Below are 26,643 nucleotides of genomic sequence, written 5' to 3'. Positions count from 1 at the left end.
GGATACCGAGAACAAAGAAGCGTCGGGCGCACTCCAGCTCCGGGAGGCCGGGAGCAGTGATATCATCAAGGAGGAACAGAGGAGAAAGACACCAACAGCAGAGGACAGCCCAAGCCTTGCTGCCTACAAGAACCCCCCCCCCCCCCCCACCCCCCGATGTCACCCCAGCGGAACAAACCCCCCATGAGAAACCAGGAGGGGTTTCTGAGCCCAACGAATGTGAAACAGCTTGCGTACATTATGGGTATGCAGGAACATACTGAAGGACTGGGACTAGCAAGGACAACTGGTGTGGGAAGCAACAACTAACTTAAAAATGGGTATAAAGATTGCTTCAATTAACGTGAGTAGCATTAAATCCACTACACAATGTGTTTCAACCTTGGACTACCTCGCCAAGGTCAAAGCCGACCTGCTGTTTCTGCAGGAGTGTGGGATACCACACCTCAGCACCTACAGGCAATGGTTGCGATGGTGGTCCCACGGGCCATCGATCTGGTCAGGGGGTAATGATTGCCGTTCCTCCGGCCTGGGTATTCTGCTGCGGGGAGGTAACTTCACCATCTCCGAAGTTAAGGAGGTGGTGGGCGGTCGCCTCCTCGTAGCAGATGTAATGTACAACAATGCTCCGCTCCGGTTGATCAACGTGTACGCCCCGGTTCAATGCAGCGAGTGGCTGACCGTCTTCCAGCAGCTCCCACTGCTGCTGGTGACGTCCAGGCCGATCATTCTAGGTGGTGACTTCAACTGCATCATCGATGCAGCTGGACAATCCGGCAGTGACGACAGCAAACTGGACGCTACGTCCAGATTCCTAATGGAAACAGTAAAAGATGCCAAGCTGCACGACGTCTTCAGCAAACCTGCAGACGGAGCGAAGCGTAGATACACCTTGTCAAGATTGGACGGGTCTGCCCATTCCAGGATTGACTTCCTGTTTGTGTCCCGTGCTGACATGGTCAGATCCAGCGATGCCAAGCCGGTGTTCTTCCCTGACCATTTCCTCTTACTGGCCGACTGTCACGTACAGGATGACCAGCGGGTTGGCAGGGGGACATGGAAGCTTAATGCTACACTGCTAACCCCAGAGAATGTTGAGGAACTCAGAAGGGATTACAAAGGTTGGAGGACCGTGAAACCCTTCTTTGAGTTTCCTGTTCACTGGTGGGAGGTGATCAAGGAGAACATCAAGAGGTTCTTTATCTCCAAAAGTGTCCAGAGGGCGAGAGAGAGACAGAGGGAAGTGTCGGGACTCCAGAAAAGAATGCAAAATCTGCTCCGGCCTTATTGGGAAGGCAAAAGGCCTTTATTGCAAGGGGAATGGAATATAAAAGTTGCAAAGTGAAGCTACAGCTGCACAGGGCAGTGGTGAAACTTAATCTGGACTACTATGTACAGTTTTGATCTTACTTAAGGAAGGATATAATTGCATTGGAAGCAGTTCAGAGAAGGTTCACTTGGGGGATTCTTGGGATGAATGGGTTGTCTTATGAGGAAAGCTTTAGGAATATACTTGTTGAGTTTAGAAGAATGAGAGGTGACCTTATTGAAGCATAGATTCTGAAGGGACTTGACAGGGTGGATGCTGGGAGGATGGCTAGAACTAGGGAGCACAGTTTTAAAATAAGGGGTCTCCCATTTAAGACAGAGATGAGGAGGTATTTTTTCTCCCTGTGGGCCGTTAGACTTTGGAATTCTCTTCCCCAGTGAGCAGTGGAGCTGGATCATTGAATATATTTAAGGCTGTGTTTGACAGATTTTTGATCGAGAAGGGAGCCAAAGGTTATGGGTGCAAGTAGGAAAGTAGAGTTAAGGCCTCAATCAGATCATCCATGATCTTATTGAGTGGCAGAGCAGGTCTGAGGGGCTGAATGGCCTACTCCTGCTCCTCTTTCTTATGACCTTATGTGGCCTCTTTCCATAAATGATAGATGTGATGGTAACAGGCATGGCAGATAAAAGTCACTCCATAGAGGTTGGGGAAAACCTGCCAATTTTGCTGTATTTGGATAGCCCTACAGGGAAAGGGGTCATGTGACAGACTAGTATACAAGAGGCTGTATTGGAGTGGGTTTGGTGTAGGGGGGTCTCCCTCTCTCTCTATGGGGTTTGGTGTTGGGGAATCTTTCTCTCTCTATGGGGTTTGGAGTAAGGGTGTCTCTCACTCTCTCGCACTATGAGGTTTGGTGCAGGAGAGTCTCTCTCTCTCTCTATGGGGTTTGGTGTAGGGGAGTCTTTCTCTCTATGGGGTTTGGTGTAGGGGAGTCTTTCTCTCTATGGGGTTTGGAGTAGGGGAGTCTTTCTCTCTATGGGGTTTGGAGTAGGGGTGTCTCTCTCTCCCCATGGTGTTTGGAGTAGGGGTGTCTCTCGCTCTCTCTATGGGATTTGGTGTAGGGGAGTCTTTCTCTCTATGGGGTTTGGTGTAGGGGAGTCTCCCTATGGCATGGTTTTGGTGTAGGGGAGTCTCTCTCTTTCTCGAAGGGTTTGGTGTTGGGGAGTCTCTCTCTCTCTCTCGAAGGGTTTGGTGTAGGGGAGTCCTCTCTCGCACTCTGTTGATGGGGTTTGATGTCGTGAAGTCTCTCTCTCTAGGGGGTTTGGAGTAAGGGAGTCTTTTGCTCTCTCTCTCGACAGGGTTTGGTGTAGGGGAGTCTCTTTCTCTCTTTATGGGTTTTGGTGTAGGTGAGTCTTTCACTCTCTCTTGATGGGGTTTGAGAAAGGTGAGTTGCTCTCTGTATGGGATTTGGTGTGGAGAAGTCTCTCTCTTTGGGGTTTGGTGTAGGGGAGTCTCTCTCTCTCTCTATGGGTTTGGTGTAGGGGAGTCTCTCTCTGTTTGGTGTTTGGTGTAGGGTTTTTTTTTTCTCTATTGGGTTTGGTGTAGGAGAGTCTCTCTCTCTGGGGTTTGGTGTAGGGGAGTGTCTCTCTCTATGGGGTTTGGTGTAGGGGAGTCTCTCTCTCTATGGGTTTTGGTGTAGGGGAGTCTCTCTCTATGGGGTTTGGTGTAGGGGAGTGTCTCTCTGTCTGCTGTTTGGTGTAGGGGAGTTTTTCTCTCTATTGGGTTTGGTGTAGGGGAGTCTCTCTCTCTATGGGATTTGGTGTAGGGGAGTCTTTCTCTCTATGGGATTTGGTGTAGGGCAGTCTTTCTCTCTATGGGTTTTGGAGTAAGGGTCTCTCTCACTCTCTCTCTCTCCATGGGGTTTGGAGTAGGGGTGTCTCTCGCTCTCTCTATGGGATTTGGTGTAGGGGAGTCTCTCTCTCTATGGGGTTTGCTGTAGGGGAGTCTTTCTCTCTATGGGGTTTGGAGTAGGGGTGTCTCTCTCTCTCCAAGGTGTTTGGAGTAGGGGTGTCCTCGCTCTCTCTCTCTATGGGGTTTGGTGTAGGGGAGTCTTTCTCTCTATGGGGTTTGGTATAGGGGAGTCTCCCTATGGCGTGGGTTTGGTGTTGGGGAGTCTCTCTCTCTCTCGAAGGGTTTGGTGTAGGGGAGTCTCTCTCTCTCTCGAAGGGTTTGATGTAGTCGAGTCTCTCTCTATGGGGTTTAGTGTTCGGAAGTCTCTCCCTCTCTAGGGGGTTTGGAGTAAGGGAGTCTTTTGCTCTCTCTCTCTACGGGGTTTGGTGTAGGGGAGTCTCTTTCTCTCTTTATGGGTTTTGGTGTAGGTGAGTCTTTCTCTCTCTCTTGATGGGGTTTGAGAAAGGTGAGTTGCTCTCTGTATGGCATTTGGTGTGGAGAAGTCTCTCTCTTTGGGGTTTGGTGTAGGGGCGTTTCTCTGTGTGTGTAGGGTTTGGTTTAGGGGAATCTCTCTCTCCATGGGGTTTGGTGTAGGGGAGTCTCTCTCTGTCTGATGTTTGGTGTAGGGGAGTTTCTCTCTCTATGGGGTTTGGTGTAGGGGGGTCTCTCTCTCTCTATGGGGTTTGGTGTAGGGGGGTCTCTCTCTCTCTATGGGGTTTGGGGTAGGGGAGTCTTTCTCTCTCTATGGTGTTTGGAGTAGGGGTGTATCTCGCTCTCTCTCTCTATGGGATTTGGTGCAGGGAGTCTCTCTCTCTATGGGGTTTGGTATAGGGGAGTCTGTCTCTCTATGGGGCTTGGTGTAGGGGAGTCTCTCGCTGTCTCTCCCTATGGGGTTTGGGGTAGGGGAGTCTTTCTCTCTCTATGGTGTTTGGAGTAGGGGTGTATCTCACTCTCTCTCTCTATGGGATTTGGTGTAGGGGAGTCTCTCTCTCTCTATGGGGTTTGATGTAGGGGAGTCTGTCTCTCTATGGGGTTTGGTGTAGGGGAGTCTGTCTCTCTATGGGGCTTGGTGTAGGGGAGTCTCTCTCTCTCTGGGGGTTGGTGTAGGGGAGTCTGTCTCCCTATGGGATTTGGTGTCGGGGAGTCTCTCTCTCTCTATGGGGTTTGATGTAGGGGAGTCTCTCTCTCCATGGTGTTTGGAGTAGGGGTGTCTCTTGCTCTCTCTCTCTATGGGATTTGGTGCAGGGGAGTCTCTCTCTCTCTATGGGATTTGGAGTAGGGGAGTCTGTCTCTCTATGGGGCTTGGTGTAGGGGAGTCTCTCCCTATGGGGTTTGGTGTAGGGGAGTCTCTCTCTCTCTATGGGGTTTGGTGTAGGGGAGTCTCTCGCTCTCTCTCTCTATGGGGTTTGGTGTCGGGGAGTCTTTCTCTCGATGGGGTTTGGTGTAGGGGAGTCTGTCTCTCTATGGGGCTTGGTGTAGGGGAGTCTCTCGCTGTCTCTCCCTATGGAGTTTGGTGTAGGGGAGTCTCTCTCTCTATGGGATTTGGTGTAGGGGAGTCTCTCTCTCTATGGGGTTTGGTGTAGGGGAGTCTCTCTCGCTATGGGGTTTGGTGTAGGGGAGTCTTTCTCTCGATGGGGTTTGGAGTAGGGGAGTCTTTCTCTCGATGGGGTTTGGAGTAGGGGTGTCTCTTTCTCTCCATGGTGTTTGGAGTAAGGGTGTCCCTCGCTCTCTCCCTCTATGGGATTTGGTGTCGGGGAGTTTCTTTCTCTCCATGTAGTTTGGTGTAGGGGAGTCTTTTTCTCTCTATGGGGTTTGGTGTAGGGAAGTCTCCCTATGGCGTGGGTTTGGTGTCGGGGAGTCTCTCTCTGTCTGGGGTTTGGTGCAGGGGAGTCTCTCTCTCTGTCTGGGATTTGGTGTAGGGGAGTCTCTCTCTGTCTGGGGTTTGGTGTAGGGGAGTCTCTCTCTCTCTATGGGGTTTGGTGTAGGGGAGTCTCTCTCCATGGGGTTTGGTGTAGGTGAGTCTCTCTCTCTCTATGTGGTTTGGTGTAGGGGAGTCTCTCTCTATGGGGTTTGGTGTAGGGGAGTCTCTCTCTCTCTATGTGGTTTGGTGTAGGGGAGTCTCTCTCTATGGGGTTTGGTGTAGGGGAGTCTCTCTCTCTCTATGTGGTTTGGTGTAGGGGAGTCTCTCTCTCTCTATGGGGTTTGGTGTTGGGGAGTCTCTCTCTCTCTATGGCGTTTGGTGTAGGGGAATCTCTCTCTTTGGTGTTTGGTGTAGGTGAGTCTCTCTATGGGGTTTGGTGTAGGTGAGTCTCTCTCTCTCTATGGGGTTTGATGTAGGGGAGTCTCTCTCTATGAGGTTTGGTGTAGGGGAGTCTCTCTCTCTCTATTGGGTTTGGTGTAGGGGTGAGTCTCTCTCTCTCTATGGGGTTTGGTGTAGGGGAGTCTCTCTCTCTGTCTGGGGTTTGGTGTAGGGGTCTCTCTCTCTCTGTCTGGGGTTTGGTGTAGGTGAGTCTCTCTCTCTCTATGGGGTTTGGTGTAGGGGAGTCTCTCTCTATGAGGTTTGGTGTAGGGGAGTCTCTCTCTCTCTATGGGGTTTGGTTTAGGGGAGTCTCTCTCTCTCTATGGGGTTTGGTGTAGGGGAGTCTCTCTGTCTGGGGTTTGGTGTAGGGGTGAGTCTCTCTCTCTGTCTGGGGTTTGGTGTAGGGGAGTCTCTCTCTCTCTATGGGGTTTGGTTTAGGGGAGTCTCTCTCTCTCTATGGGGTTTGGTGTAGGGGATTCTCTGTCTGGGGTTTGCTGTAGCGGAGTCTCTCTCTCTGATTTTAATCTGCATATAGACTGGACAAATCAAATTGGCAAGGGTAGCAAGGAAGACGAATTTGTAGAGTGCCTCAGGGATTGTTACTTCGAGCAATACGTTGCAGAACCTACCCAGGAACAGGTTATTTTAGATTTGGTATTGTGTAATGAGGTAAGATTAATAAGAGATCTCATCGTTAAGGATCCTTTAGGGGGAAGCGATCATAACATGGTAGAATTTCAAATTCAGTTTGAGGGTGAGCAACTCGGGTCTCAAACCAATGTCTTCAACTTAAACAAGGGCAATTACAGAGGTATGAAGAAAGAGTTGTCTAACGCGGGCTGGGAAGATAGACTACAGGGGAAATCAGTAGATGAGCAGTGGCAGACTTTTAAGCAGATATTTCATAACACTCAGCAAACATTTATTCCGCTCAGAAGGAAGGACTCGAAGAGAACGATGAACCACCCGTGGATAACAAAGGATGTTAAGGAGAGTATCAAATCAAAAACAAAGGCGTACAATGTGGCGAAAATGAGCGGTAGGCCAGAGGATTGGAATGTTTTTAGAAACCAGCAGTGGGTGACTAAAAAACTAATAAAGAGGGAGAAAACTGATTGAGAGTAAATTGGCAAGAAATATAAAAATGAACAGTAAGAGCTTCTATGGGGATATAAAAAGGAAGAGTCGCTAAGTGTGGGACCCTTAGAGGATGAGAATGGGGAATTAATAATAGGGAAATGGCAGATAATTTAAACCAATATTTTGCATCAGTCTTCACAGTGGAGGACACTATAAACATCCCAACAATAATAGATGAGCAAGCTGTAAACGGGAGGGAGGAACTTGTAACAGTCTCTATCACAAGGGAAAAGGCGCTTGACAAACTGTTGGGACTAAAGGCAGACAAGTCGCCAGGACCTGATGGCCTGAATCCAAGGGTTTTCAAAGAAGTAGCTGCAGAGATAGTGGAGGCATTGGTCATAATATACCAAAACTCACTGGATTCCGGTAGAGTACCAGCGGATTGGAAAACCGCTAATGTGACGCCCCTATATGAGAAAGGAGGGAGACAGAAAGCAGGAAACTATAGACCATTTAGTTTAACATCAGTCATTGGGAAAATGCTAGAGTCCATTATTAAGGAAGAAATAGCAGGACATTCAGAAAAACATAATATAATCAAACAGAGTCAACATGGTTTTATGAAAGGGAAATCATGTTTGACACATTTGTTAGAGTTCTTTGAGGATATAACAAGCAGAGTGGATAAAGGGGAACCAATAACATGTCGTGTATTTGGATTTTCAGGAGGTGTTCAATAAGTTGCCACATAAAAGGTTATTGCACAAAATAGGAGCTCAGGGTATTGGCTAACGTGTTGGCATGGATTGAGGATTGGCTAACACACAGAAGGCAGAGAGTTGGGATCAATGGGTCTTTTTCAGGTTGGAAAGCCGTACTAGTGGGGTGCCACAAGGATCAGTCCTAGGGCCTCAGCTATTTACTATCTATATTAATGACTTAGAGGAAGGGACAGAATGTAGTGTATTCAAGTTTGCTGACGATACAAAAATAGGTGGGAAGGCATGTTGTGATGAGGAGACAAAGAATCTGCAAAGGGATATAGATAGGTTAAGTGAGTGGGCAAAAATTTGGCAGATCGTGTTCAATGTGGGAAAGTGTGAGGTCATCCACTTTGGTAGGAAGAATAAAAAGGCAGATTATTATCTTAGTTTAGTTTAGTTTAGTTTAGAGATACAGCACTGAAACAGGCCCTTCGGCCCACCGAGTCTGTGCCGACCATCAACCACCCATTTATACTAATCCTACACTAATCCCATATTCCTACCACATCCCCACCTGTCCCTATATTTCCCTACCACCTACCTATACTAGGGGCAATTTATAATGGCCAATTTACCTATCAACCTGCAAGTCTTTGGTGGTGGGAGGAAACCGGAGCACCCGGAGAAAACCCACGCAGACACAGGGAGAACTTGCAAACTCCACACAGGCAGTACCCAGAATTGAATCCGGGTCGCTGGAGCTGTGAGGCTGCGGTGGAAACCACTGCGCCGCCCTTATCTAGATGGAGAAAGACTACAAAATACCACAGTACAGAGGGATCTGGGTGTTCTTGTACATGAAACACAAAAGGTTAGCATGCAGGTGCAGCAAGTAATTAGGAAGGCAAATAGAATTTTGGCCTTTATTTCTAGGGGGTTAGAGTTTAAAAATAGGGAAGTCCTGTTACAACTGTACAGGGTGTTGGTGAGGCCACACCTGGAGTACTGCGTACAGTTTTGGTCCCCGTATTTAAAGAAGGATATAATAGCATTGGAGGCAGTTCAGAAAAGGTTCACTAGGCTGATTCCTGGGATGAAGGGTTTGTCTTATCAAGAGCGGCTAAACAGGTTAGGCCTTTATTCATTGGAGTTCAGAAGAATGAGAGGTGATCTTATAGAAACATAAGATTTTAAGGGGGCTCGACAGGGTAGATGCTGAGAAGATGATTCCACTAGTGGGGGAATATCAAACTAGGGGACATTCTCTTTGGCCTCCTTAGCGCGAGAGACAATGGGTAAGCGGCCGGAGGTGGTCAGTGGTGTGTGGAGCAGCGCCTGGAGTGGCTATAAAGGCCAATTCTAGAGTGACAGGCTCTTCCACAGGTGCTGCAGAAAAATTTGTTTGTCGGGGCTGTTACACAGTTGGCTCTCCCCTTGCACCTCTGTCTTTTTTCCTGCCAACTGCTAAGTCTCTTCAACTCGCCACACTTTAGCCCCGCCTTTATGGCTGCCCGCCCGATTCCCACGACTTGTGATCAATGTCACAGGACTTCATGTCGCGTTTGCAGACGTCTTTAAAGCGGAGACATGGACGGCTGGTGGGTCTGATACCAGTGGCGAGCTCGCTGTACAATGTGTCTTTGGGGATCCTGCCATCTTCCATGCGGCTGACATGGCCAAGCCATCTCAAGCGCCGCTGACTTAGTAGTTTGTATAAGCTGGGGATGTTGGCCGCCTCGAGGACTTCTGTGTTGGAGATACGGTCCTGCCACCTGATGCCAAGTATTCTCCGGAGGCAGCGAAGATGGAATGAATTGAGACGTCGCTCTTGGCTGACATACGTTGTCCAGGCCTCGCTGCCTGGTACTGAGCAAGGTACTGAGGACACAGGCTTGATACACTCGGACTTTTGTGTTCCGTGTCAGTGCGCCATTTTCCCACACTCTCTTGGCCAGTCTGGACATAGCAGTGGAAGCCTTTCCCATGCGCTTGTTGATTTCTGCATCTAGAGACAGGTTACTGGTGATAGTTGAGCCTAGGTAGGTGAACTCTTGAACCACTTCCAGAGCGTGGTCGCCAATATTGATGGATGGAGCATTTCTGACGTCCTGCCCCATGATGTTCGTTTTGTTGAGGCTGATGGTTAGGCCAAATTCATTGCAGGCAGCCGCAAACCTGTCGATGAGACTCTGCAGGCACTCTTCAGTGTGAGATGTTAAAGCAGCATCGTCAGCAAAGAGGAGTTCCCTGATGAGGACTTTCCGTACTTTGGACTTCGCTCTTAGATGGGCATGGTTGAACAACCTGCCCCCTGATCTTGTGTGGAGGAAAATTCCTTCTTCAGAGGGCTTGAACGCATGTGAAAGCAGCAGGGAGAAGAAAATCCCAAAAAGTGTAGTTTAGTGTGAAACAACATAGTTTAGTTTAGTTTAGAGATACAGCACTGAAACAGGCCCTTCGGCCCACCAAGTCTGTGCCGACCATCAACCACCCATTTATACTAATCCTACACTAATCCCATATTCCTATCACATCCCCACCTGTCCCTATATATTTCCCTACCACCTACCTATACTAGGGGCAATTTATAATGGCCAATTAACCTATCAACCTGCAAGTCTTTGGCATGTGGGAGGAAACCCGAGCACCCGGAGGAAACCCACGCAGACACAGGGAGAACTTGCAAACTCCGCACAGGCAGTACCCAGAATCGAACCCGGGTCCCTGGAGCTGTGAGGCTGCGGTGCTAACCACTGCGCCGCCCCAGTTATAGAATAGTTATAGAATAAGGGGGCACACATTTAAAACTGTGATGCGAAGGAATTTCTTCTCTCAGAGGGTGGTGATCCTCTGGAATTCTCTGCCTCAGAGAGTTGTGGAGGTTAGGTCACTAAATGTATTTAAGGAGGAGGTAGATTTTTGAAATCTCGGGCTATGCAGAGCAGCCCCAAAAGAGAAGTTGAGAACTGGCAGGGGCAGGCTTGAGGGGCTGAATAGCCTACTCCTGCTCCTATTTCTTATGGGGTTTGGTGTCGGCCAGTCTCTATCTGGGCTGGACATTGAAACAGGCCAAGGCGGCAGCCATGATTGATGCTGGCAACAGGACTTGACCGTTGACCCGGAAGCGGCCCCCCGTTGCACTTCCGGCGCCAGGCTCCGGCCACTCAGATCGCTCCACGAGCCGCTCCGCGGGCATTTAAGCGCCTGCGCAGTCGCGCTGCTCCCTCTCCGCTCCGCCTGCTCTCTGAGTGCCACGTTCCCGCAAACCTGAGGCAAAGTCCCGGCCCCGCCAGACACACAGACCCCGGCTCCAGGCCTCCGTCCCGAGCCCCAGCCTCCCAGCCAGCGAGAATAACCGTCAAGTAGCCGCCGCCCAGGATGTGGCCTGTCCGCCTGCTCAGCCTGGCCGCCTTGGCCTTGGCCGCCGATATCGCCGAGGAGGATGAGGTGTTGGTGCTGAAGAAAGACAACTTCGAGGAGGCGCTTGAGAAATACCGACACCTGCTCGTCGAGTTCTGTGAGTGAGGGGGGGGGGGTTCTAACCAGGACATTAACCAGGGCAGTAACAACAATAATCCGGTTTAATATCCCACCATTGACCCGTTAATCTCACTTCGCCCATTACTGTCCCCATAAAGCAACTGGAGGCTTATAGTGATGGGAGGGTGCAGGATTTGCCCCCTTTACCCGGTCTCTTTCTCTTCTCTTCCCTCCCCCCGGGCGGATGGATGGAGAGGGCCGTTGTCCCTGTCCCCCGGGGGTGGGGTGGGGGTGGGGGTTTCCCTGCCCGGCTCTGGACTTGTTTGCTCCTTACACTTGATAGTTTTGTCTGTGTGTTTCTGGTCGGCGCTGTGGGTTTCCTTTAAATCCCCCAGTTGCAGATTGCACCGTCCGACCCTCTCCTAACCTTTTCTCTCTCTTCGGTCCAGGAAGCCCGCCGAATGTTTATGAAATTACTACAACTTCACTGACTGTGTGCACTTGTGGCTTCTGTTTTTTTTTTAAAAAAACTTTAATTTGTTTTGCACTCGCCATCTTTCTGACAGTATCTTAGTGCCTTTCACTTTGCTGAGAAGAGAAAGTGGTTCCATGTGAGAGGCTTTGCAAGTTTTGCATTGTACAGGGAGCAAACAGCAAGAGAAACCGAACTTAATTTAGGAAATAAATTGCTGCGAATCTGAGTTTCAAAACACAAAATGCTTCCAGCAGGTCAGACACCAATTGTGGAGACAGAAACCGTTCATGTTTCAGGTCAGTGGATAAAAGCCAGGACACTTGTTGAAGGCGGCAAGGCCTTAAAAGTTGTACGTGTATAAAGTCCACGTACTCGAGCAGGAGAAACCGCAGGGTTGATGTAACCTGGAGGGATGGGACTAATTGACAGCTCCTGACAGCCACTAGCGACCCGCATAAAAGTGAAGAGGAGGGTTTTCTGCAGCACTTTAAGTTGACGTGTACGAGAGCCAGTGGGTGGGAGAGTGGCTCTGCTTCCCAAACCCCAGATTGCATGGTGGACTGGAGAGGGAGTGTCCTGTTCGGCTGTGCTTCCAACGGGTTATTTGAACGTTAGGCTAACGCCCCCTCCTTTTCCAAAGAAAAAGGCCAACAAGAATGACACGTGATTTTTTCAAGCAAACACTAATGCCTTTACTTCGAAAGTGGAGCGAGCATCGGTAGTGAATGCTGATTTTTTTTTTTCAGGTACAGCACTGAAACAGGCCCTTCAGCCCACCGAGTCTGTGCCGACCAACAACCTCCCATTTATACTAACCCTACAGTAATCCCATATTCCCTACCACCTACCTACACTAGGGGCAATTTACAACGGCCAATTTACCTATCACCTGCAAGTCTCTGGCTGTGGGACGAAACCGGAGTACCCGGTGAAAACCCACGCGGTCACAGGGAGAACTTGCAAACTCCGCACAGGCAGTACCCAGAATTGAACCCGGGTCCTGAACTTCAAAATTGTACTGCGGGGAATTAATAGAATAGGAAGATCCCTTCATTGTAGTCTTACAAGACCCTGTTTAAGGGATGGCTTTAGAGTAAATTCCTAAATTTTGTTTAACTGCCTTCAGATATGTAATTGGGATAAATTGGGTAATTTTATTTATTTATATTTATTTAGAGATACAGCACTGAAACAGGCCCTTCGGCCCACCGAGTCTGTGCCGACCATCAACCACCCATTTATACTAATCCTACACTAATTCCATATTCCTACCGCATCCCCACCTGTCCCTATATTTCCCTACCACCTACCTATACTAGGGGCAATTTACAATGGCCAATTTACCTATCAACCTGCAAGTGTTTGGCATGTGGGAGGAAACCGGAGCACCCGGCGAAAACCCATGCAGACACAGGGAGAACTTGCAAACTCCACCCAGGCAGTACCTAGAATTGAACCCGGGTCTCTGGAGCTGTGAGGCTGCGGTGCTAACCACTGCGCCACTTTGCCGCCCTTGCGATTTGTTAACACTTGTTTTTAAAAAAAAAAAATCAGCTTTGCAAGCTGTATGTGGCTAAACTATTTAGCATCCTAGTGTAGTCATAGTGTGCATGTGATTTACTCTAGGGTAGACTTACCCCAATTTCTCTTTCTCCCTTCCTCCCCCCACCCCCCAAAAAACAATGTTTCAGCCAGTTTTGGAACTCTGCTTTAATATGCCAGTTAGAGGCTGTTTGAGGATTGGGGCAGCTGCTGCCAGCTAGTGACCCATTGCTGTCAGGAAAAGGTTGGCATGCATAGTGCAGCTGGGAAATGTTTTTGTGTCTAGGATGTTTTTGGCAGCAGCTGTTTACAGTACATCAGACTGGCAATTATTTTAGCTCATTATACTAAATCTATTCAAAGTTAAATGCAATCCAAGTCTTGAATCAGGTTTGCAAATCCTTTGTTACAAGGAAGTAACACTTAAAAAGCATAGTAGACACTGAGCAGGAAGTCATTTTATCTTTAAATAAAAGTACCTTAGTATATTTTAAACTGGTGGAATACATCTAAAATAGACTAGAGCCAGCAATCTACCTGTGTGTCTCCAGCCAAAAGAAATTCTGCAAAAACTGTGGTAAAATCTTGCCTTCTGTATGTTGCCAAGCTGTCTTAATATCTTGCTATGAAACTGGTCTGTTGTATAGTTCACTGTTTTGTGTCCTGTGGAGGGGAAATCTAGCTGGGAGAAGAAGTCCTACATTCATATATCTCCTTTCCATGAGAAAATTCTTGGTTGCAATGATTTGGCTATACACTTTAGACCAAAGTGTACTTGGCTTGCATACCTAATGCAAACATTTGTTAGTAAAATGTTTAAATCATAGGATGAGGTAAGGTTTTGTATAAGGAGTCCAGACATGTTGCTCTCCGGTTTCAAAGCTTATAATTTAGATGTGCTGGGTTAATTTTTAACTGTACTGACTACATGCTAGCAAAATGATCAACTTTGTAGTAATATCTTGCTCGAGGCTGCACTAGTGAATGTGTTGAAGCTCCTGCTGTTGACAAATGTTTACCCTGGGAGGAGAGCTGGGTGAGAAAAGCAATCTTCAAACCTTGGGAAGGATTATATCTGGAGTTACAAATCAAGTCACTTAGTTTAAAAGCCAGTAATGCTGAAAATTTATAAAAAGGATATTAAGGGACAGGAGATGGTACAAAAAAGATTTATGTGGATAATACTAGAACTGAGGTTATTCCTAAAGGGAACAGATTTGGGGCTCTTTTGAGAAAAGAAAGGGCTGACATGTGACCTGATAGAGGTCTTTGAGGGGTATGAAAGGGTGTGATAGGGTTGACTTAGAAATGATTCCACTTGTGTGGGGAGACCAAAACCAGGGGCCATAAAAATGATCACTATTAAATCCAATAGGAAATTCAAGAGAAACTTCTAGAGCGGGGTTAGAATGTGGGTCTTGGAGTGGCTGAAGCAAATAGTTTAGATACATTTAAGTGGAAGCAAGTACACAAGGGTGAAAAAAAAATGATTCGTGGGATCTGCTGATGGTGTGGGAGGAGGCTCGTGTGGAGTATCAACACTGGCTAAATGGCCCGTTTCTGTGCTTTACACTTGATATATTGTAATTCTATGTAAATTTGAATCTGATAGTGGGAGACTTCAGATAATGAAAAGGCATATTAACAGCTGGAAATTGGGAAATTAGCATTTCTCATCACTTGTAGCTAGTAATGCATTAATAATGCTCCTTAGTCCCTCAACAGCTAAGACCTTTCATCTGGGTCTGGAGGCTGTTGCCAGATTTAGTGGCTTTGTTTCAGCCTGGCATTTGGACAGTGCTGAGTGGGAGAATGGCACTGGCTATAATTTTTGCCTGAAATCAGTCCTGAACTGTAAGTGGTGTAATCTGTATAAAAGGTAGTTCTGCTTATCTTCAATAGATATGATTCTACTTATCTCATTGGTTTACTTAAATCAAGATGACGTTTTCTGGTGCTGAGATTATTTGCTTGAGATGGTGTCACTTTGTGGAGGACTTTGCTATTACAAAGACAAATTGATTTCCTTCCGAGTAGTCAGGATCCATTTTGTTTAAATCCTTTACCTATTGGTGCAGAATATAGGTCAGAAATTTAAAAAAAATAATAAATCTTACCTAGAAAGTGACATTTCCTTAATTCCTGCTCTTCCTCTTAATGTGCAGAGTTTTGCTGCTGGATGAAGCTAGGGAATAATTCTGTGGCTCATGATTTTATTCTCTCGTACTTTCCAGCTGCGGTCATTGGAAAGGGATTGGGGTTATGGGTCCCTGTGGCTCTGTTCCTCCGCGCAATGGTGTGGTGATGTCAGTAGTATTGAGGTCACATTGCCAGAATTTTCAAACCAGCACCAAGATGTCATTTGGCTAGTGGTGAATAGGACCCTGCCTGTCAGATCCTACATACACACCCACAGTCTCAGCCCCACAGCGCACTGTCCTTGAGGCAGCTATGGTGGTGAAGAGACCATCACCCGCCTCCTGGAATGCACCTTTGCGGAGAATGTCCGGTAAGAGATGCACTGGTTTTTGGTGAGGTTCAGCCCGCGCAGCTCTAATGCAGGACTCCGTGCTGTTCCCAGGGATGCAAACTGAAACCAACATCAACTGATGCTGGAGGGCATTAAATCTGTGAAAGATACTCTTTTTTTTTTTTGGTCTGCCTGAAACTTGTAGGTCTTCCAGTGCAATGAGTGTGTCACAGACTGACACATTCCAAAGGTCCCAGACTACATGTTGAAGGATGGTGAAGCTTGATGTAGCTGCCACAGATCTCAAAGGGGCAAGGCCACTGTTAAGGACCCTCCACCCATCACACATTGTGAGGTTGTAATTATGTAAAACCTCTCTGGTTGTACATACCAGAAAATGTTTAAATGCTATGTAAATATGCAAATTGCATCTGAAGTGGAGTGAGACACCCTGGAGTGCCATGATCTGGAATTAACCAAATTGATCTATCATACACTTTGTGGTGCCACACTTGTGCCTCGACAAATTTTATGGATAAGCTATATTTGTGTTAAACCACAGCACTGATGTGGAGATTAGACTGGGTGGTTGTGTTGAACTCATGGTTTGTGCCTACTCAGCCTCTGCCTCATTAATAATTACATACTTAACATTCAAATTGCTCATTTTAACTATTCGATGGGTTGGTGAGTTATGTAAAGCAGCTGGGCCCTGCTAAATTGCAAGTGATCCCGTCGATAGGGGCAATAGTAAACTGTGCTACTTTAAGGTTCATGCGGGCTATCCTCTGTAAGCTGAATTACAGATCTTGCCTGTGCTCCAGGACCATGGGGGTGGTTAGGAGATGTGTGAAGGTGTCTTTCCCCCACTGGAGGGTATCTAATTGTCTAGTTCCAGAGGTTGCCTCCTGGGCTGGGCAATGTGCTGTCAGGTTGCATGTAGAATACTTGCCTTTTATTGATCTGTAACACTGCATTGACTGGAATCAGGACTAAATGCATTTGGAATGCAATGATTTTATTTCAACTTCAACTGGAAACTGGTGTTGTAAAGTGTCATGGATAGGCAGGCATTTCAATGATTCTTTGTTAAAGGGGCCATGGGCTATATTAATAAACTATAAATATTCACAAAAGGTATAATTTTGCTTTCTTCACTAGATCCAAGAAATACCTGCATGTGCCAGTTGCAGTCAGTCAACTGTTTGAGGAAGCCTTGTCTTCACTGGTTTATAAAAAGAATATTAGAACAACAACAGCAGTCTGAGTAATTAAACAGATTGCACCCTTTCCATTTTTAACATTTTTCCTTATTAAAATTCTGTCTTCACCTCCTCCCCACAAGACGGGAAGAATGTCTAATGTAGACCCCCAGTTTAGAGAATGGAAGCATGTCGTGGGCAGTTAGTTAAAACCCCAGCAGCTTGACTCTATTAAAGGAGCCATCCTGATACCAATTGAAGTTGTTCACCCTTGTTTAGATTTCCAGGAGTAAACCAAAATGTAGCATGCCTTGCTGTATTATGGCAGTAGGTTGGTGACATGCAGATTCATTGCTGCACTACACTCTAGGACCTTCCCTGTGCTGCTTTTGAGATGGAGTGCAGACCTGATGCATCTATGGGCTTGAGTGGGGTGTTATTGCTGAAGTTTGTTTTGCCAACTGGCTAGTTTGAGCAGCATGAGCATGTTAATTACAGGTGGCAAGACCTGGGATGCAGAATAATAGCATGTTCTTGAACAAAAAAAAGCCAACTCATCTTGGAGACATGGTTAAAAATGTCAGTGTTCCTAATGTTAATCTTTAGTTGAAATTCTATGTTAGCTTAAATATCTTTATTGCAGCTTTTTCAAGTTTGTTTCTTTTGCTATGTAGAGGACAAGAATTGTTAGCAAACGGTCGCAACCATTTCTCTAATTGCACACAATTGCTGAGCAAAGGACCTTTGTTCCCAATATATTGATTAATGCATTAACTGGTGGGCTGCCTCATTAATTTCTTGGCTTTTTATTGATTTCCTACAGTGTGGTATTGGAATGTTTTTACAAGGTTATCTGCCCAGCACTAGCCTGTTGAAGTTAATTCACATATAAAAATGATGCTGAGATTGCTGGTCAGAGAACATGTGACTTAGGATGTGAGTAAATGACTGACTGCAGTAGATGTTTGAGTGATAGGTTACTGTGACTTAAGTTTTTTCTTCTGTAACATTTTATTCCTGTGCTGCTTGCTGTCAGTTGGAGTGAGCTGAATTTAAAGTGGTTGAGCTGTACTTGGGTTTCCCAGTAGTTAGTGCTGGATCAGGAAGAATGTATGCAATGCTGTTCATGTAGTAATGTGATTTGCTGCCACTGCAGTGTGAGATGCAGTGGGCTGCTTATTGGAGAGGTTCTTGTGGGATGGCTGCATTGACTGAAGACATTGCTTTGCCTTCAGCTGCTATAGTTTTGAGTGTTTGTTTGAGGCAGTCAAGTCACATGATTCAATGGGAATTGCCATTGAATTTTCTCCGTTTTTCACTCTATTCCATTGGTAAACCACTGAAGTTCCAAATTTCTTGTGCTATTCCCTGGCTTTTGCTTGTGCCAAATCTGCCCCATTTGTGCCCACACTGAATTTGGTAATGACATGACCCAAAGTAGAAACTGCAGTACAGATGTAGTTTCTCCTTTTGTCATTAATGCTGTTGAGCATGTCTTGGGTTTATGCCAGTTCCTATGGGGAGAGGAGAGCGAGACAGTGAGGAAGAGTTGTAACTGCTTTGCCAGAGGACTTGGTGACCTTTGAGGGGCTGAAGTTCTGTCTGCCTGAACCACATTTCTTCCTGTCCTGCTGGTGGTCTGAGGGGAAAGCCCTGTCCCAGGAACCTGCTACCACCTTGTTAAGGGAGTGAGTTGCAGGTGCTGTTGGGTATTGTTGTACTATAAGGCTATGCACCTAGTCTGAGTGCCCACTTGTCTTGCTGTTCTATATTGCACGCCAGCCTAGTAATGCACTGTATCACACCATTCGAGGCTGCTTAAAAGTTCAACATGTCCTACCCTAGTACAGTTACTGTATAGTGTAAATTTTACCATTTCAGTGAAATCTTTCCCATACCTAAAACTGTTTGAATCTGAAAACTAACTTTCAATGCACATCCCAATAAAATGATCAAAGTCAATCTATTGACAGTATCTATCCCATTGTTGGCTTGAATATGAAAAAGGTTAATTTAAAATGTCATATTTTTAGCATAAATGTTTGAGCAAATGATAAATTTCTGTGCTTTCCTCAATATTTGGCTGGATTGAAAATCTTGAGGTGGGGGAATATGTTGTAAATGCAGTGCGAGAAAATTGGGGAACCTTTCAGCTTTGTCCTGAAATACTGACCCTATTGCACATTTGCTAGTTTTGATCTGACGTGATGTATTCTTCCTACAGATGCTCCCTGGTGTGGACACTGCAAGGCACTTGCCCCTGAATATGCCAAAGCTGCTGCAAAGCTGAAAGAAGAAGGCTCAGAGATCAGACTTGCAAAAGTAGATGCCACTGAGGAATCCGACCTAGCACAGATGTTTTCAGTTCGGGGATACCCGACCATTAAGTTTTTTAAAAATGGGGATAAGAGCAGCCCCAAGGACTATTCAGGTAATAAAGATTCCTATTGCGACAGCACAGTGAATGCATAAATAACTTGGGCTGTAACTTTCATTAAAAAAATAAACTTTTAATTTTCCACGCTTAACTTGAGCAAACTACTTTTTGTTAGTGCAACTAAATTACCAGAATTAGGCTTTGCCATCCTAGTATGTAGTTCAGTGTTGTAACTGGTGAATGGTATAGCAGAAATTACACTTTGAACAATACACTGAATTTGCTTTGACTTTAATTCGTTGCTGTCGTGTTATTGCTGCCATTAGTGAGAATTCAAAAGCCACTTATACTTTGTTTCAGCTCTCTGCTTGAAATAGCAATTGTACTGCAGATATATGTCTAGTCTTTGTTCAACACCCTATCCTGTCCTTTAAGTGATATGCTAAACTTGGGTCTGTTTTGTCAATGTGGATAAGCATCATCACTGGGTCAAAATCCTGGAGTGCCCTACCCACCTCTGTGTGGGAGTACCTTTGCCACACGCTACAGTGGTTCAAGAAAGCTGCTCACCACCACTTTGGGCAACTAGGGATGGACAATAAATGCCAGCAATATTCATACAAGTTTTTTAAAAATGAAAGCTCCCATAGCTTTGAATCAACAAAAGTAGTTTGCTCAAGTTCCAAGGGAGTTCTGTATTCTGATTTATATTCCAAAAAGTGACCTATCGTTCATCTTGTTATTGGATCATACTAGTGCAAACTTTAAAGGTCTATTTCAAAATAGTTTATTTTTTGACCACATCACTCTTTATTGTGGTTTCATTCATGAGACGTTTGTTTTAGAAGCTGAATATATCTTTCAATATAAATAAGCTTTGTTTCACTATGTGACAGAGGCATGTTAGAAATTTAGTCCTGGATGGGGAAAATACCATCTCATTGCTGTGGGCTTCATTTAGATTTACTGTCACTATCTGAAAGTGAAATTAATGTCTTGGTTTCATACCTTACAAAACTTGATGCAAAATAGTTGGTATCACTTCTGCATTGGGTAACATTCATTGTTTTATCAGTGACGATAATATTTGTAGAAATTTACATCTATACTGAGCAAAGGAATTTTTGGTTTTCTATTTAAGTTGGAAGCTTTTTGGGTGAAAGCCTATATCTCTTGTATTTAACTGCAAATTATATTAAGGTTGTGGTAACTTACTGAACAATTCTGATTCAGATCCCAGTCATAAAACTGATTAGACTGCAGCAGTAAAATGTCGATAGTCCTTTGTAGTAGGAATTGATTCATTGATTAAATTTGCAAGTTGTAAATGGGGGACATTTTCGACCTTTGCTTGTACCTATGCATGTGCTATTTATTGTGTGGTAATGGATTGGTGATTCTGCTATTGCCATTTGCACCATATTTAGACCCATCTTTACTTGTCCTATTAATATCTCCTGTTGCCTTGTTCCATTCATTCCTTTCAGTTAATCAAATCTCCTACCTTTCATCTATCAGAGACCTTCCCTTTTGTTCTCCCCACCCTCTCCCCCACACCCCCTTGTCTGTTGTTTAAAACCTATTACATCTTTAACGTTACCAGTTCTGACATAAGGTCACTGCCCTGAAACGTTAACTCTGTCTCTCTCTCCACAGGTGCTGCCTCAGCTGCTGAGTATTTCCAGCATTTTCAGTTTTTTTTTATTTGGGGCAGAAGCTAATTGATGCTCCTGTGCATTGCACCAGCAGAAACTTGCTTACCACCTCTCCTGAAGGGATTGACTCCTTGCTGGGGTATGGTTCCCATGGCTACTGGTTGACATTTGGTGCTTTACCCAGTAAGCATTATTCAGTTATAAACCTTGGCAGTGAGTGGCTTTGTGACATTTTGATGGTGGGGGGCGTCATAGCTGATCCCAATCCTGACCTAGGCTGGTGCTTAATCATGTGAACCTCAGCAGTCTGAATCACTTGACCAGTATTTCTGGCCATGATTTTCTCCTTTCTGGAGATCTTCCTCGTCCATGTGAATCTCATCACTTGCTGAGTCACCAAGTGATTCCCTATAATCTACTTAACCAAACTGAGCACATTATCTCCTTCCCACTTGTGGCTTCGCTTGCCATCTCAGTGTCACATTATGGGTACACGTAGAGTGTTTTATTCATCACTGAACTAGATTGAGACTGCACCTGTTTGACAAAATTGTTGCCCCTATCTGATTGCAAGAAAGTAGTCTTGGCAAGAGTAGATGGTATGGGCTAATATTGGGGACTTTAAAGGTGACTCCAAAAAGTATGGATAATCTTCCAATAGTCTAAAGTTGCATTTAGATTCTTTGGTTGCTGATTCCCAGAACCTACATCTCTTGAATCCAGTAACTAGATAATGCAAAAACCCAGATTTTTATTTTGAATGCTTTTTTAAAAACAAAAACTGGGTCTTGACCTGTTCCAGGTTTAACTTCAGTTTCTAACTATACAGTTGGGAGTCACTAAGGCCATTGCAACTTCAGGAATCTTACCCAGAACAATAAACACTTCACTCTTAATTAACAGCCACTGTCCAAAACTAGGCTGCTGTTTTGCAGAGCTGCGCCTTGCCTTGGGCTTGTATTTGTAAGAGACTCTCAATGGTTTTCAATTTTTAACACAAGATGCCATTGCAGAATTTAAATCTCAGGATCGAGCAAATTCTGCTGTCCTGTACTATAGAAACACTGGCATCTACCCAGCAATGTGGAAAATTGCTCAGGTCTGTCCTGTATACAAAAAGCAGGACAAGTCCAACCTGGCCAATTACCACCCCATCAGTCTACTCAATCATCAGTAAAGTGATGGAAGGTGTCATCAACAGTGCCATCAAGCAGCACTTGCTTAGCAATAACCTGCTCTGTGATGCCCAGTTTGGGTTCTGCCAGGGCCACTCAGCACCTGACCTCATTACAGCCTTGGTTCAAACATGGACAAAAGAGCTGAACTCAAGAGGTGAGGTGAGAGTAACTGCCCTTGACATCAAGGCAGCATTTGACAGAGTATGGCATCAAGGAGCCCTGGCAAAATTGGAGTCTATGGGAATCGGGGAAAACTCTCTGCTGGTTATTCATACCTAGCACAAAGGAAGATGGCTGTGGTTGTTGGTCAATCATCTGAGCTCCAGGACATCACTGCAGGAGTTCCTCAGGGTAGTGTCCTAGGCCCAGCCATCTTCAGCTGTTTCATCAATGACCTTCCTTCAATAATGTCAGAAGTGGGATGTTCGCTGATGATTGCACAATGTTCAGCACCATTCGCAACTCCTCAGATACTGAAGCAGTCCGTGTAGAAATGCAGCAAAACCTGGACAATATCCAGGTTTGGGCTGATAAGTGGCGAGTAATAGTTGTGCTACACAAGTGCCAGGCAATGACCATCTCCAACAAGAGAGAATTTAACCATCTCCCCTTGACATTCAATGGCATTACCATTGCTGAATCCCCCACTATCAACATTCTAGGGGCTACCATTGACCAGAAACTGAACTGGAGTAGCCATATAAGTACTGTGGCTACAAGAGCAGGTCAGAGGCTAGGAATCCTGAGGTGAGTAACTCACCTCCTGACTCCCCAAAGCCTGTCCACCATCTACAAGGCACAAGTCAGGAGTGTGACAGAATATTCTCCATTTGCCTGGATGGGTGCAGTTCCAACGAAGCTCGACACCATCCAGGACAAAGCAGCCTGCTTGATTGGCACACCATCCACAAACATTCACTCCCTCCACCACCGACGCACTGTGGCAGCAGTGTACCATCTACAAGATGCACCGCAGCAACACACCAAGGCTCCTTAGACAGCACCTTCCAAACCCGTGACCTCTACCACCACGAAGGACGAGAGCAGCAGATGCATGGGAACATCACCACCTGCAAGTTCCGATCCAAGTCACACACCATCCTGACTTGGAACTATATTGCTGTTCCTTCACTGTCTCTGGGTCAAAATCCTGGAACTGCCTTCCTAACAGCACTGTGGGTGTACCTACCTCAAATGGACTGCAGCAGTTCAAGAAGGCAGCTCACCACCACCTTCTGAAGGGCAATTAGGGATGGGCAATAAATGCTGGCATAGCCAGTGACACCCACATCCCATGAATGAATAAAAAAAAAATAGAAACAAAAGCTTAATTATTCAGTATTTTGCAACAATAAATTAAGAACTTAGTTGCAACTCGGTTAGTACCTCCAATTGACGAGCAATATTTCAACAGTTAATTGAAAGACCTTTTTAATGTCAGTCAGGCCTGGGATGTGTGGCCTATTTACACCGCTGAATGCACAAAATTACATTGCGTACAGGACAGCCGCAGGCCATTTGGCCCACATGAACCTCCTCCTAGCCTACTAGCCTTATCAGCTTATCCTTTCTTCCTTTCTCCCTTGTGCTTATCTATCTTACCTTTTAATTGGATCTCTGGTATTCACCTCCCATTCACTGCTGATGTCTTTGTGAACTAACAGCAGAAGAAGGGGTAGTGTAAAGTGCTTCAGTGCCTCCCTACTGTATTTAAAAACTGAAGTCTACAGCACTGAATCCTTAGCGGTTATATCTATTCAATACACATACAACAGCATTTGGGGTGAAATATCTTGGCTGTAGCCTGAAGTTAGCTAGTGTTGCTTCTTCCTGGTTTGCAGCTAGTGCTAACCAGATTCTCCCTTCGTGTGAAGAGCGCACAATAGAGGGTGCAGTCACTTGGTTACCTGAGAAGTGGCGTCCTTTCTCATTACTTCATGAGCTCGCTGTATATGAGCAAGTTTTCTTTATTTTAAAGTGCTTTGATCTTCCTTTTGGTTAGCTGGAAGACAGCATGAGGATATTATTAACTGGCTGAAGAAACGTATGGGACCTGCAGCAGACACCATCAGTGAAGCAGATGCTGCTGAGAAGCTAGTGGAGTCATCTGAAGTGGTGGTTATTGGGTTCTTCAAGGTACTGATTATTGCTTAAAAATTTAGGTAATATGCACACACCAGTGAGATAATGTATAATATGAATAAGGGAGCTTTTTGTGTAGTGGTGAAAGGCAGTGTTCAGTGAATGCAACAGACTCTATTTTCAGTTCTGCTTATCAGCCACTGAATGAAAGTGATACTTGATGCAAAGAACGGGTAAAATTGTCCCTTCCTTTCCTTTTTCCTTGAATGAAGAATTACTTTGGCAAAAATGGGTTGAAAACTGGCTTCATCCTGGCTGGAGTTTCCCCATCATTGAACTGTCAGTGCAGCATTGATGACCTGCATGCATTGACACTGCTGCAACGTGTAACTGAATGTTGGACATGTTGTTAGCCAACAAGTCTATTTATAAGTTACTGCTAGTATATGGCCACTTATTTATGTGCAGTTGTAATTGGGTATTGCTTTACATAACTGAATAAGATGCTTTATTTTGCTCAAATTACATTGTCCTTTTGCTACTTAAAGCCCAGTAGGGTGTGTAACAATAGAATAACAAGTGATAAAGCCACTTGGGGATTCTTGTTTTTTGAAATAAACATTTCAAGAATTATTCACTAGCAAAACACTACCATGTGAATTGCTCTAAATAGTGCTGGGTTTTACAACTGTATAAAAAAACAATGAAATACAAAACCATTATTTGAAGTGAGAAATGTTGCGTTTGGGTAACATTAAGAGGTTTGCCATCTGTGCACTGAATTGGAAGCTATGGCATAAGGCTACAGATAGCAGAACCTGCATTGTTTGGTGATTAAGGATCTGGCCTGTAGCCACAAATATTGCATTGGGTTAATTCCTTAGTGCTACTGTATGCTACTGGGCACAGTGACTGATATTGTTAGGACTTCCTATGGCAGTGCTGCATTATAAATACAGCATGCGAACTTGGAGCAGACAACTTGGCCCTTCGAGCCTGCTCTGCCATTCAATAAGTTCATGGCCGAACTGATTACTCCATATTTCCAGCTACCCCGATAACCTTCCAACCCCTTGCTTATCAAGAATCTATCTACCTCTGCCTTAAAAATATTCAGACTCTGCTTCCACTTCCTTTGAGGAAGAGAATTCCAAAGACTCACGATTCTGAGAAAAAATTTCTCATCTGTCTTAAATGGGCAACCCCTTATTTTTAAACAGTGACCCCTAGTTCTAGATTCTCCCACAAGGGGAAACCTTTTTACATCCACCCTGTCAAGACCCCTCAGGATCTTGTATTTTTCAATCAAGTCACCTCTTGGGCTTCTAAATTCTAGTGGATACAAGCCTAGCCTGTCCAATCTTTCCTCCTAAGACAGTCCACCCATTCCAGGTATTAGTCTAGTAAACCTTCTCTGTACTGCCTCCAATGCATTTACATCCTTCCTTAAATAAGGAGACCAGTACTGTACACAGTACTCCAGGTGTGGTCTCACCAGTGCCCTGTATAGCTGAAGCATAACCTACTTTTGTATTCAATTCCTCTAGCGATAAACAATATCATTCTATTAGCTTTCCCAAACTTCATGCTGTACCTGCATACTAACCTTTTGCGATTCATGCACTAAGACTGCTAGATCCCTCTGCATCTCAGAGCTCTGCAATCACTCACCAATGCTTTTCTTTTCTTCCTGCCAAAGTGGATGATTTCACCCTTTCCCACATTATGCCCCATTTGCTAGATCTTTGCTCTCTCACTTAACCAATCTATATCCCTTTATGGCCCCCTATGTCCTCTTCACAAGTTACTTTCCTACCTATCTGTCACCAGCAAATTTAGCAACCATACCTTCTGTCCCTTCATCCAAGTCATTTTTATATAAGTTGTAAAAAATTTGAGGCCCCAACACAGATCCCTGTGGCACACCTCTTGTTACATCTTGCCAAACAGAAAATGACCCATTTATGCCTACTGTTTCCTGTTAGCTAGCCAATCCTCTATCCATGCCAATATGTTACCTCCTACACCATGAACTTTTATTTTCTGCAATAACCTTTGTGTGGCACCTTATCAAATGCCTTCTGGAAATCTAAGTACACTACATCCACAGTACATGTTACTCCCTCAAAGGGCTGCACTAAATTGGTGAAACATGATTTCCCTTTCACAAAACCATTTTGACACTGCCTGATTACCTTGAATTTTTCTAAATGTCCTGCTATAGCATTTTCCCTAAGACAGATATTAAGCTAACTGGCCTGTAGTTTTCTGCTTTCTGTCTCCCTCCCTCTTGAATAAAGGAATTATATTTGCTATTTTCCAATCTAATGAAACCTTCCCTGAATCTAGGGAATTTTGGAAAATTAAAATTAACACATCAACTATCTCCCTAGCCACTTTTAACACCCTAGGATGAAGTCCATCAGGACCTGGGGACTTGTCAGCCCACAGCTCCAACAATTTGTTCAGTACCACTTCCTTGGTGATTGTACTTTTCTTGAGTTCTTCCCTCCCTTCCATTTCCTGACTTGCAGCTAATACTAGGATGTTACTTGTATCCTCAATAGTGAAGACCGATTTAAAATATCTGTTGCATTCATCTGCCATGTCCTTCTTGTCCGTTATTAATTCCCCAGACTCGCATTCTATAGGACCAGTGCTCACTTTGTTGACTTTTTAAAATATCTTTATATTTCTAGCTAGATTTCTCTCATACTCTAATTTTACCTTCCTTATCAATCATTTAGTCATTCTTTGCTGGTTTTTATATTCTGTCCAATCTTCTGACCTGCCTCCCATCTTTGTGCAATTATAGGCAATTTCTTTAAGTTTGATGCTAACTTTAACTGTTTTAGTTCACCACGGATGTGGGT

At 45.1% G+C, this 26,643-nt stretch overlaps 1 protein-coding gene across 1 annotated transcript in view; it reads left to right on the top strand.

The window, feature by feature from the left end:
* The first annotated feature begins 10,513 nt into the window (after nt 1–10,513).
* Nucleotides 10,514–26,643, top strand: part of p4hb (prolyl 4-hydroxylase, beta polypeptide) — a 33,695-nt gene continuing 17,565 nt past the window's right edge. Inside the window, exons 1-3 of the mRNA XM_068058449.1 lie at nt 10,514–10,826; nt 18,703–18,909; nt 23,691–23,824. Coding sequence (XP_067914550.1) covers nt 10,688–10,826; nt 18,703–18,909; nt 23,691–23,824 — 480 coding nt within the window. The 5' untranslated portion in view covers nt 10,514–10,687. The remainder of the gene's footprint in view (nt 10,827–18,702; nt 18,910–23,690; nt 23,825–26,643) is intronic.

The sequence above is a fragment of the Heterodontus francisci genome, chromosome 26, assembly GCF_036365525.1.
Source record: "Heterodontus francisci isolate sHetFra1 chromosome 26, sHetFra1.hap1, whole genome shotgun sequence".
Classification (NCBI taxonomy): Eukaryota; Metazoa; Chordata; class Chondrichthyes; order Heterodontiformes; family Heterodontidae; genus Heterodontus; species Heterodontus francisci.
Note: the sequence above shows the minus strand (reverse complement) of the source record. Positions and strands in the feature narration are given on the sequence as shown.